The sequence below is a fragment of the Lissotriton vulgaris genome, chromosome 5, assembly GCF_964263255.1.
Source record: "Lissotriton vulgaris chromosome 5, aLisVul1.2, whole genome shotgun sequence".
Lineage (NCBI taxonomy): Eukaryota > Metazoa > Chordata > Amphibia > Caudata > Salamandridae > Lissotriton > Lissotriton vulgaris.
In genome coordinates this window covers 809290010-809302419 of record NC_141693.1, presented here as the reverse complement: position 1 = coordinate 809302419, position 12410 = coordinate 809290010, and the positions used below count along the sequence as shown (strand labels likewise).

Genomic DNA, 12410 nt, shown 5'->3' with positions numbered 1-12410 from the left:
GAGAAACTGATTACGCTTCTTTGGAAGACTGGCAAGGAACCCCTCAACTGTACCTCCTACAGACTACTGTCCCTCCCCCGTTTGGACAATAAAATACTGGTCAAAATATTGCAGGCCGGTTGTCACTTTTCCTTGAGCCAATTATCTGCCCCCTACAATCAGGCTTTGTTCCCCACCGCTCCACTTCTCTGGACTTGCGAGCACACCTGTCAGTGCTGAATAGAATCTCACCTGATGTTCTAGCAGCAGCTGCATTTCTTGAAGCCGAAAAGGCCTTTGACTCCCTAGAGTAGCCTTTTTTGCTCGCCAAACTACAAAAGTTGGGGTTGCCACGCAGATTTCCCTCCAATTAAACTTATCCACTCCAGACCGCTGGCCCACATATGTGCAAACGGCTCCCTTACTGTCCCATTTGCAGTTCCTTGGGGAGGAGACAGGTTGCCCACTGTCCCCATTGCTATTTAAATTTGCTATGGACCTGTTGGTTTGGCATATTCAAGCCAAACATCTCCATCGAGGCCTGCAATTCAGATCTGGTCTGGTGCTCCCGTCACTGTACACCGACGAGGTCTTACTTTTTCTTCACCACAATTCAAATAATCAAGCTCCCATTGGGCGTGAGATTTTGCGATATGATCTGCTCTCTAGCCTCAAAATAAATTGGGAGAAACACGAACTATTCCCACTCACAGAAGTGACAATGCTGGTGACGTGCGAATTTCCAATGAGGTGGTGCCCTGATTTCTTCAAATACTTGGGCATCCCGGTCCATCAGGATAAGGAGCAAGTTCTCTGACTAAACTACATCTAAATAGTGGACAGATTAATGACACACCCGGATGGCTGGATACACCTCCAGCCATCACTGGCGGGATGTGTCGCCATTATGAAAAAGGTAGTTCTTCCCCAATTTTTATTCCTCTCACTAATACTTTCTTTGCCACGCTGCGGAGTCTGCTCCTAGGATTGATCCGGGATGGCAGCAGGCGCCGAGTGGGGTGCAACAATTTGTTGCTCCCCAATGAGTGGGGAGGGTTCGGCATGGCACATCTGCAGTTCTACTACTTAGTGGCGCGGTGACAGTATGCCCATCACTGGTACCACAGCGATGCCCGGCTACCTTAGTATAGGCCTGAACAAGACCAAGTAGAAGGAGCACCGCTACAGGCTATCCACCATCGTGGGGATACCTCTGGACCCAAACAATATCTAGACACTTTCCACTACTTGCTGGGTGTGGCGTAAAATGGAGACTTTTTATATTCTCCCTACTTACACAAAGTAGATATCCCATGGTTGCCTCCTGCGTCTGAGACTTTGTTCAAAACACCCTGGAGCGACATGGCTGCGCACATTTGGGGATCTCTAACCAGATGGGCATGTCCTGTCCAATGCTGATAATTGTTTTTCAGAGGCCATCAGTATGGACTATTTGGTTTTGCAACGAGTGCACAGCGTGTTACTTGCACAGATCCCCTCTTATCCACTCGCCCCTGCGGAATTTGCCCCACTGACTGTAGTGATTGAGGATGCGGATGGAGGGCACTTAGCTTCCAAACCATCACACCAACCTGGCCCTCCTCCCTACCCGGAACAGGCATCTTTGGTAACACTGGGAGCATTAGTTACACCAGCCCCTACCAGATAAGAGTCGGCATATTTGGGGTCAGCAAACGAGTTTTATTTCTACCAATCACAGACACAAGCTTATACATTTTAAATTCCTTAGGCGCGCTTACAACACACCTCGCTACAAATACCTTACAAGGTCCATATATTGCAAAGTTGAGGAGCAGAGTATACCATATAATTAAACAGTGCCTATCAGCCATTGAACAAGAAATAGAAAGCAATATTTTGTTATGACGGGCAGAAAGCACAGTACTCACATTATTTTTCTATATTGATAACCAGAGATTTCTTTGCTATTATTTAGGACTTTACATCCGATTCAAAACCCTAACATTGGGTCAAGCTCAAACGATTACATTGCCTCAGATATTGGCTGCACTCCGCTCCCCCTAAAACCTTTTCCTGATTGTCTCACCACAATCCCCCCTATAAATACTCCTGTGTCCAAGTATATTTTCAACGTAAAGTTTTGGCAAATATGTTCTTTTTTATCTTAAACTATTGCTAATTTATTTGCCCATGTAAACCAATTGTTTATGACAATCACAGTAAATGATAGAGAGCGGGAAGAACATTGGTCCGAAGCCTTCTAAGCAATGTACAGGGGTTCATTTCAGGAAAATAATTTACTCCCCACCATTTTACCAGCAGCCTCCATCCTCCCGTATCTCATCCTCCCCACACTACCTCTTTTCATAGTAACCCCAACTTCACCTCTGACAGGATGGCATTTGTTCTCTTCGGTGTAATGTTCTGGAAAAAACAGGAAATGAGAAACAATTAGTGGGTATGATTTTAGAAGATGAGTAATGTGCACCTTCAAGCTTGTGACTTTGTTTAACTCGAATAGACTAAGGAGGAAGAGTTGTAATTAGTATAAATGGATTAGACACTGCTAGAAAATAGATGGAAGGTGACCGCCTTGACATTGTGCACATTGGAATGCATGATGTTTAAAGCCACACCCTAAATAATGGGTGGAAACCTTGCACAAATGAGGTTCCACAGATTAGCTCTGAAAACGAAATGGACAATGTCAGGAAGAGATCCACCAACCGCTTCATAGGAGCAACTCATCAGCTTCTTGACATGTCCAAACTCCTCTCAAATGGAAGCCGGAATCTACCTGAAGCAGTAATAGACTGCAGGCTTTTGGTTAAACAATGGAACCTCAGCTTAAAGTGAGTTTGAAGGAGGGAGGTAAACATAGGTATGGCACTATTTAGACATCACAATACGCAAGGTAAGAAATAAAAGTGAATGGAGTTGAAAAAGTGACATAAAAACGCGATCATGATACCTGACATCTATCAACTTCTTGAACTACCAGTATTTGTAATATGTTTTTCCTAAAGAGGAATTCTTCGTGGTACAGGGGAACTTTTCAAAGTTAAAGACACTATTAACGGCTAATTTTAAGTATAGAAGGATGACAACTGTGGAAGGAAATTATTGAGTTCATCATGTCATAATGGAAAGAAACAAAACACACAGTGGCAACTATTGTAATGCATGACTGACCAATCCCTCCACCGAGTCCATGAAGATTATGAGCAGCTTCAATTACATGAATACTTAACCCAGGTGTCCAATGCATGTCCAAGAGGATGTCTAGGCAAAATCAGCAAGGTTTTCAGGATAACTACACACTCTAAAAGTTCCATTCTGTGTTCCTCGAGAATATACAAACAGGTCAACCAGATCAACAATGATGCAGCTATATCCTTCCGGCGATACGATCTTGTGAGAAAGTTCATTTCCTTGAATCTGAACTTTTTCATATTGATAGAACGTCAAAGTTCACAAAACACTGCCTCTACATGAGCCCGCTTACTTGCAGCCCTCCAGAAGCAGGAGCTTTAATACCCTTTAATAAAAACAAAAACAAACGGTGCCTTCTGGAAAAGTTCAAACACTTCCCTGAATGGCCTCATTTTTAACTATGTTAAATGTATCTGATAGCACAAAAAGATAAGATGCTTTATGGTTTCAGTTTTAGTACAATGTATTCTGATTTCTCTGTCTATCCCTCTGTTTGCACTGTTCGTGTGGCTTTAATGCTACTCACTGTTACCATGAGTACAATTATTAGTGTTAATTTTTATTCATAGTTTATTGAAACTAAGGAACACTGTAGGGCTGAAAATGAACGTTTCATTAGAGGCAAGTTCAATTTGGGGATCCGCATGCAAGAAGGTGACATTGTCTTATTTGTCATGTGCCTGCCTCTTCTCGTTAATGGATTTCCCAGCTACCTGAAAGACTGCGCTCTGCACTAAATATGGTGTTGGCAGCCACTTGACGTTCTTATAGGAGCCAAATAAAATATTTAAGGTTAGCAGTGTTATGAGCCCTTCTACTTCCACTTGCATACATTCAAACCAGCCATGATTCAGCAGGTAGATAAGCTTGGCCTGAAATAGAATTCAAGCATTGGCAATGCCAATAGATCGGTCTTTAATAAAATGTTGTATTGTAATGTGAAGCATTAAAAGTAAATATCATGGGAATGGATATGTATGTGTGTGGAAGAAAAACCTGTACAGTAATATTGGAATTGGTGAAAAGGTCTAGAGATAGAGCCACTGTCAAGTCAAACCGAAAAATCCATGTCGGTGAATGACTGCCCTCCTCGTATCAGTGCTGCTGCCAGAGAAAATCTACAGAAAGTATCTAGTTATCTAAGACACTTTAATAGCATTGCAATGTCATGTGAGTGGCCCTGCAAATTCAAATTCAGGCAGCTGAATAGACAAAATGATCACAGGTATGTGAGGGCAAGCACGTTTTTGCTTAAGCACACAACTTATGCTCATGTACTCCTGAAGTAGTGAAGTAGTGTGGCTCACTGGTTAGAGGCGGCAGACCCGAGAGCAGAGGACGGCCCGGGACCAGGGTTCGATTCCCGGCGCGGCAGGTTTCTGGACCAGGGTCAGCGGACTCGATAATTCTCTCGCCTTGGTGCCCACTCTGATCAGCGATCACACTCGGCAACTCTGGGCATTAGCTTGCCTCATCTTCACTAACGGCCCCACCAGACCGCCGGGGATGCCTGGTCTCACCCTGGAGATACCCATTAAGGGACCATCTCTCAGGGAAGCCAGGAAGGGTTTCGCAGCGGTCGAAGCGCCTTGGGACCCTACGGGTAAGTAGTGCGCTATATAAATGCCTATACATTTACTCCTGGATGCTCGCATATTGGCGGAGCCAAATGCCCTATCTGGTGCAAAACACACAAAAAAACAGAACAAAAATCGAATTTGGCTCTCAAACTGGAATCAATGCAATGTTTACACAAAGTACAGCAACATTATCAGATTACAGCTTTGCCACCATGAAAGAAGGGACTGGAAAATGTTCAAACAGTGGGAAATTCCCCCAACACAGTTTGATGCCAAAGGAAATAATCTACCACGTAATCATAGGAACAATCAATACGTGAACAAGGGGCAGAATTATTGTGATTAACAGAGAGCCTGAAGCACAGAAGGAAGCAACGTCTAAAGTGAAAAAATGCACATTAGGTAAAAAGCCTCAAAAGAAGCCTTTTTTGAACAAGAAAGGAACTTTCAATACAAGCAGGGGTGCCTCTTGCACGTGTGTGAACTTAATGCTACGAGGAAATCAAGTTCGCACCATTAGCTTCATCATATTTTAAAAATACTTTATAGATTTTTTCGAAACAAAAGCAATTAATTGCATTGGACAAATGGAAACCCCTCAAAATATATTTTATAGGTTGTCAATAATACAAGTATGGGGTTTCCGAGGTGGCATGCTTTTGTATACCTTAGTCACTAACGTTTCAAGCACCAATTCCGACTGTCAATGTAGTGACTTTGTTGCATCTAGGAACCAAGTGATGTTTATAATTAGGGGCTTTTTAAAAAAAAATATTTTTAACAACATTTTTCAAATGTACTCACATTACATTAAGATACGCATAACTACGCAACAGTGATACAGGTATGCAATAAGCAGGCATACTGTTTTCAACGATATGGGGTGTTTGCGCTGTACCTTTGCTTCCTCCTCCCTCAGGGTTTCCTCCTCCCTCAGGGTTTCCTCCTCCGCTTTCGCCCATTTCTGTACCGCACCCACCCATGCCTCTAACGGGGGTCCTGATGCTGCTTGCCACTGCATGGCAATATTTCTTTTGGCTAGGAGCAGGGACAGCCGCGAAGCGGACCTGTACTTTGTTTTCGGCATGCAAAATATTCCGAGAGCAAACGCTTCCCATGTGTGTAGCTCTGCGAGTCCTGTGAGTGTGCGGACAGAGTCGAGACTGGTAGACCAATATTGTTGTAAAACGGGGCAGCTCCAGATGATGTGTTGGAAGTGCGCGTTTGATGAATGACACCTAGGGCAGAGGAATTGTGTATCTGGGTAGAACCGCTGGAGGCGCGCCGGTGTCTGATACGCCCTGTGTAAGATGTAGAACTGTATGTTTTTAAACCGCGCGTCTCTGGATACCTTCTTGAGGAATTCCAGCGTTCTAGCCCATTACCTGTCATGTAACTGCCGCCCAAACTCGTCCTCCCAGGTGGGACGCAGATTGTGTAGTGGCCTGTGTGTGAGTTCTCGTATGGACTTATACAGCCAAGTGACCAGGTGCCGGCCGATGTCCATATAGAGAATGATGTGGACGACCGGGTATGTTGCCGCCTCGCCGACAGTAAGATCTCAGTGTGGGCGAAAGTGGTCTATGAGTTGTCGGTGCATTAAAAACTGTCCCGGGGGGAGGTTGTAGTCCTCCATAAGCTGCTCGGAGGGGCGAAGCTGTCCTTCCGCGAATAACCCCTCCACCTCAGTGATCGCGGATTCTGTCCATGCGCGGAGCATGGCATGTGTGAAATAGGTTTCCCGCTTCGGCCAGCCAACCAGCGGCAGTCGCGGGGAGTAGCACGGGGTCTCCGCCGCAATGCGGTGGATCCTTTGCATACACCTGCGAGCCACCGACACCTGCAATGGATACGTCCGACGAGGTTTGGTGCCTGGAAGCAACAGACGACGAAGTTCGGGAGTAGGGACTGGGCCCTGCGCTGTGTATGTTTCACCGGTGTGCCTACCCGACGTCTAGTATGACAGCCACTTGAGCTGCACCGCCAGGAAATAAGACTCAAAGGCGGGGGCACCCAGACCCCCCTGCGTGGTGGGCAGTTGCAGTTTGGCGAGAGCTATACGGTGGCGGCCAGCCCTCCATAAGAGTGCACGAAGGAGCGCGTCCAGCTCGCGAAAGAAAGCCCTGGGTGGAATAACCGGCAGATTCGTGAAGTAGTATAGTAGGCGGAGAACAATGATAATCTTGGCTATAGCCACACAACTGATCAGGACTAGTGGGAGGCATCTCCAAAAGCCTACGGATGACCTAATGCTGGCCAACACCTTACGGTGATTGCCCTCATAGATGTCAGCAGGGGAGTGGTACAGGTGGACACAGATAGCGGGGGCACCCGCGTTCCAAGACAGACTCTGCGCACCCACTCGTATCTCCCGTGGCTCAAAGGACAGGTGTAGTGGATACATTTTAGATTTATCAAAGTTCACCTGGAGGCCAGACGCCTCCGCGAACTCAGTCAAGGCTGTCCATATGGGTGTCAGGTCCTTGGTGATATCCCGGATGTACAGAAGGAGATCATCTGCGTACAGGGAGACCCAGTTAACAGTGTCCGCTATGGCGGTTCCCTCCCTGCGCAAACGTATTGCCAGGGGTTCCACCGCCAGGGCAAAGATCAGGGGAGAAAGAGGGCAGCCCTGTCTGGGCCCCTCTCGACCCGGAGACGAGACGTACCGACCGAGTATGACACGAGATGTAAGGTTAGTGTATAGCAGCCGCGTGTACCGTAGAAGAGTAGGACCTATTCCTGCCCGCCGCAGGACAGCAAAGAGGTAAGGCCATGTTAAGGTATCAAAGGCCTTTTCAAGGTCGAGGATTATGCAGGCCGCACAGGGAAAATGTCCCCTACCTGATCTTGGACATGGAACAGTCGCCTTATGTTCTGGGATGTGTTTCTGCCTGGGACGAACCCACATTGGTCCGGATGGACCAAGGGGCGTAATATTTGTTTGTACTGCGCTGCGAGGATTCTTCCCAAGATCTTGCTGACAGGAGTGTGATGGGGGCGATAAGAGGACAGTCGTTGCGGGTCTCGGTGCGGTTTAGGAAACGTCACTATGACTGACTCGCGAAGAGAGCCCGGAAGTTCTCTCCTCTCAAATGCATCCGCAAATGTTGCGGTCAGCCGAGGGACCAAAAGGTTAGAGAACGTACCGTAGTACTCGAGGGGGAGACCGTCGAGTCCCGGTGCCTTGTTTAGTGCCAGCGCGCGGAACCCGCAGGAGAGGTCCACCTCCGATACTCTGGCGTCCAGTGCGGCCTTGTCCGCGTCCGTGATGTGTGGGATCGGTAGCGGATCCAGGAAGTGGCTGATCGCTTCCTGCCAGAAATGTACCGGAGCACAGTAAATCACGATGTAGTGCTGCTGGAAAGCATTTAAAATGTATATTTGGGAGCGCACTAAATTACCTGAGGGAATCACGATCTCGGTGATGGGTTTGGTGTCCGTGTCCTGTTTCGCTAGCCACGTTAGAAGTGTGGACGTTTTGTCCCGCTTCTTGTGTATCCGGGCGGCATAGGCTCTAAAGCTGTATTTGCGCAAGTCAACCAGGGCGGTAGAGTATTGTGTTTTGGCCTCTGCCACCTGGGCTACCGTGGCGGCATTAGCATCTTCTTGTTTCGTGAGTGTTGCTAGCGTGCGTTTCGGGTTGATGAGTGTTTGCTCCAGTGTGCGGCGCACCCCTACTACCTGCTTGATACATACCCTCCCGAGCTACTATTTTGAAAGCATCCCATTCCACTAGTCTTGAGGTGGCGGACCCTGTATTGTAAGTAAAATAATCTTGTATACTCTGTGCAGGATCGCCCCAGAATACCTGGTCTGTCAGACAGTCCTGTGGCAGGCGTCATGTGGGCACCGGAAGGTGAGGGGGGGGGGGGGCCTCCATTGTACGCGCAGTATGTGTGCATCGTGGTCTGAGATTACCCGGCCTAGATAATCCGTGTGTTGGACTTTAGGAATCAGTGACAGGGCATAAGAACCTGTCTAACCGGATCCGCAAGTTGTGGAGGATGGAATGAAACTAGTAAAGCCTCGCCTGAGGGTGATGAGCTCTCCACGCGTCTACTAACGCTCAGTGACTAATCCAGCTGCGGAAGCGCTCTGACCGTGTAAGGGCAGGGGAGTGTGGTGGTTGTGGGTGTGATCTGTCGAGGGCAACATCGAGCTCACAGTTGTAGTTACCCCCTAAAATCCATGGAAGAGATGTGAATTGGGCCAGAACACCTGTAAGGGAGTCCCAGAACTTATCCTGCTCAACATTCGGCGCATATATGCTGCCTAGCAGAACGGGCTGGCCGTCCAGTATTTCCTCCAACAGGGAATACCTACCCTCCCTGTCCACTACTCTGCGTGTTTCCTGAAATGGGGTGCCCGGGCAGACCCAGATCAGCGCATCAGTAGTGTAGTTTCCCACTAGGCCCTGCGCATTGGAAGAACATAAACAGTAGTATCGACGTGGAACTGCGGATATTCCAGGCCTCCACTGACTATGCTAAACTTAATTGGGTTGTGTTACCAACTAGCTCAGAGGTCACTGGAAACTTTCTTCTCTGCATAGGAAGTGATCAGCTTCCCTGGCACAGACAAGAAGGGATTCAGTTTTCCAACAACCGTGCAACATGACAACTTTGCTCCTCAGATCAAGAGTCGATCTCTAGGGTCGTGTGAAACAATAGACATAGATTTCACTCAGTCAGTCTAGTGCAGTTTACTTTCACAATATGTAGAGAATAGAGAGACGGGCGTGTATCAATAAAGGGTAACATTTATTGAACAGTCTTTCTTCTCGTACAAGAGAAATGTATTGCCACAATTGCAATAACTGTTATTATAAAAAGTACGTACAGTAAGATAAGAATTGCGAAATAGAACTGTAAAAGCATTGATATGGTTTCTTAGCCATACAATGGTTTAAAAGTAATAAAACATATATACAGTCATATATACATTAGGCTAACATACTCAACTGGTGCTTCTAACTAAGCCTACCCCGGTGTGCCTGACCTAGGCCTAACACGTGAAAAGGGGAGTAAGTAAGTAGCTTAAGTTAAGTTGGTTTTGCCAAGGTTTGTTTCAAGAATTCTCTTCTAAGGGTTTAGTCAACACCATACCTCTGAATAGAATGATGGAGGATTGGTATCTCCTTCAGGGGTCTCTCTCGATATCCCAGTCACCCGCGAGGGTAAACCGGAAGCGCCGGGACTGGATTTCTCTGCACGAGAAATGCAGCGGCTTCTCTCAGCGCGTCGGGAGGAAGGAGGGGTGACAGCGTCCGCGGGCAGCTGGGCTGGATGTCTTCGCAGAGGACGGCTGCACGGCTCCTCAAGCGTACTGAACCACAGTTCGCGCTGTAGCGGCGATAATGGTAATCAGTAGCTTCACCACCACAGGATAGCAGGCTGCAGCGACAGAGTGCTAGTTTTTACCAACACTGGTCATGCAGGCAGCTGGCATCAGCAACAGGCAACGCTCATTGCTTAAGGCAACGTTGGTAATATTTATACCTGACAGGTGCCGGGTTTGACGCAAGTTTGCTGGACATAAGACGTCAATTAAAGATGTCACTAGGAAGTGATAGTTATCAGTTGCTCATTAGAGTTCCATTACTAATCAAAACATAGCAAGCGGGGATTTCCAGGTTTGCTAAGTTTTTATCTTGTTGAAGAACTCGGAGTGTTATCTAGGAATATCAGATAGTGACTGCTGCTCTGTCATTGCACTAATTGGTCGCAAAGGAAGTAGCAGAGAGTCATGCTGGAATGTGGCTCAGTGGCTCTGCTCGTGTGAGGCCAGAGATGACTTTTCAGAAAATCGCACTTGAATGGTTATGCCAATATAGGGAATAAAGGGCTTTATAGCCGAATAGGGGCATAAGGTCACAGTATCGATCAGGAACCTAGATAAGCACATGACACCCACTCCACGAATTCATGTCCATCAAAATTACTAAAACTAAGCAATTAGATGCATGTGTAACATTGTGTAACATAGCCCACCCCAAAATACATAAATGCATTCGAAATAGGCGTACTTGTAATACATGGAATTTAGGTACTGTACGTTGTTTTAAAGCATAGTAATCATTCAAAAGGTATTGCATATAAAATCAATGAACGATTATGCATAAAGAATTACACATGAAGTATCTCTGACAGAAGAAATGCGAGATAAATCATCACATAAAAAATGCATTGTAATAACATGTGTGCTAGAGGCTGGTGTTATGTTGTTATGTCTCTAGATGTGTTTAGAAATAGAAGTGTGAAGCTTCTGTTCTCTAAGAATAGTTTTTACGTTAAGCAAAGAATTGTTCGTGCCAAAAAGGAAAAGGGTCAATATTTGAAAAATTGTCCAATTCAAAGAAAAATAAGTTTACCAAAGCTCCTGGCAGTTTTTTGTTGATCAAAACTGAAGGCCGAATCCAGAGTTCATAGGAACGCTGTGTGTCGGAAAGCTTTTCAAAAGGTTATTGTTTCTCTGTGGGTGAGAACATCGTATCAGACAGGCTCGCAAAGAATTGGTCTACAAAATCAGGTGATAGTTCAACCAAATTAGATAGCGCTGTAACTTGGCAGGTGTGAGAATGATTGCTGTCATCATATTCGGGAGCAGCAATGCTCACAGCTCGCTGTACCTGGGTGATGTTGCTTTTGTCACTCGCTCCACTGTTACCACTTGGCTGTAGTACAGGAGTCTCCACAAATGCCGTCATCAGGATTGGTAGCCGCTGGGGACAACACAATGCGTGAGCCGTTATTGGACTTAGCAAAGTATCGACGTCCATTGGTACTGCTGATGGAAGTGAAAGACAGATGTCCAACACGCATTCCTCGCCGCAAAGCATACACCGTAGCACAGGTAAAATGCAATTTTGCCATATTGGTCTGAATGAAAAGAACCAGGTCATGTTTAGATCTCTCAGCCTGGCCAATCCGAGGACGTTAGTTATCCTGTCCCTGTAGCGCATTGCTAGGATTGTCTCTTCCATTCCCATGGGAGCTATGTCTGAGCCGAGGCTTGCCATAACGAAGCAGGAGGGTCAAAAATAGAATCCCTGCGATGAGTCCCAAAAATAGTGGAATACCACCAAAGATGGAGTGCACAAAATTAGGAAAGATTCCCAAAATTGCCTGGAAGGGTGTTAGCAGTCCCGTAAAGACTGTCTTAAATATGCCTGGGATGCTTGTAGCACTAGACATGTTAAGGAGTTGGCTAAACATTTCTACGAAATGCACGGGGCAATTTGTTGATAAAAGGTCATGGACCTCAGTAGCCGTCCTTGCGACTAGAAGATCATACGTCTCTTTAGATGACGTTATAGGCACTGTTGTCTGTAAAAGCACAGATTTCATTTTGCTTAATGTATCAATTCGTATAGAATAGAGATTCAGACGAGGCCAGATGGGAGTCACTATGTCTGGAGGCCCGCTCGGGAACAATGCTTGCATACAGCATTTGACCATGGACGTTACTTCTACTAGATAACTTAGTCCGGGCGCGAGGCCACAGCACCTGTGATCCGTTCTTAGAATGTAACTCCCGTTTGCGAGTTGCATAAAGAAGGGCTCTATCTGAGTTGCAGGTGTGACTAGCTGGTGGCATGAAAGGTTGTTTGTATTTCCATCACATGCTCCGTGTAAATTAATACCCTGACACAAA

At 46.3% G+C, this 12410-nt stretch overlaps 1 protein-coding gene across 2 annotated transcripts in view; it reads right to left on the bottom strand.

Moving 5' to 3' along the window:
- Window positions 1-12410, bottom strand: part of MCU (mitochondrial calcium uniporter) — a 774118-nt gene that overhangs the window by 576718 nt on the left and 184990 nt on the right. Inside the window, exon 2 of one of the 2 annotated variants that reach the window (XM_086922280.1) lies at window positions 2347-2385. The exons of the other annotated variant lie outside the window; for it this stretch is intronic. Coding sequence (XP_086778406.1) covers window positions 2347-2385 — 39 coding nt within the window. The remainder of the gene's footprint in view (window positions 1-2346; window positions 2386-12410) is intronic. 2 annotated transcript variants of the gene reach the window in all.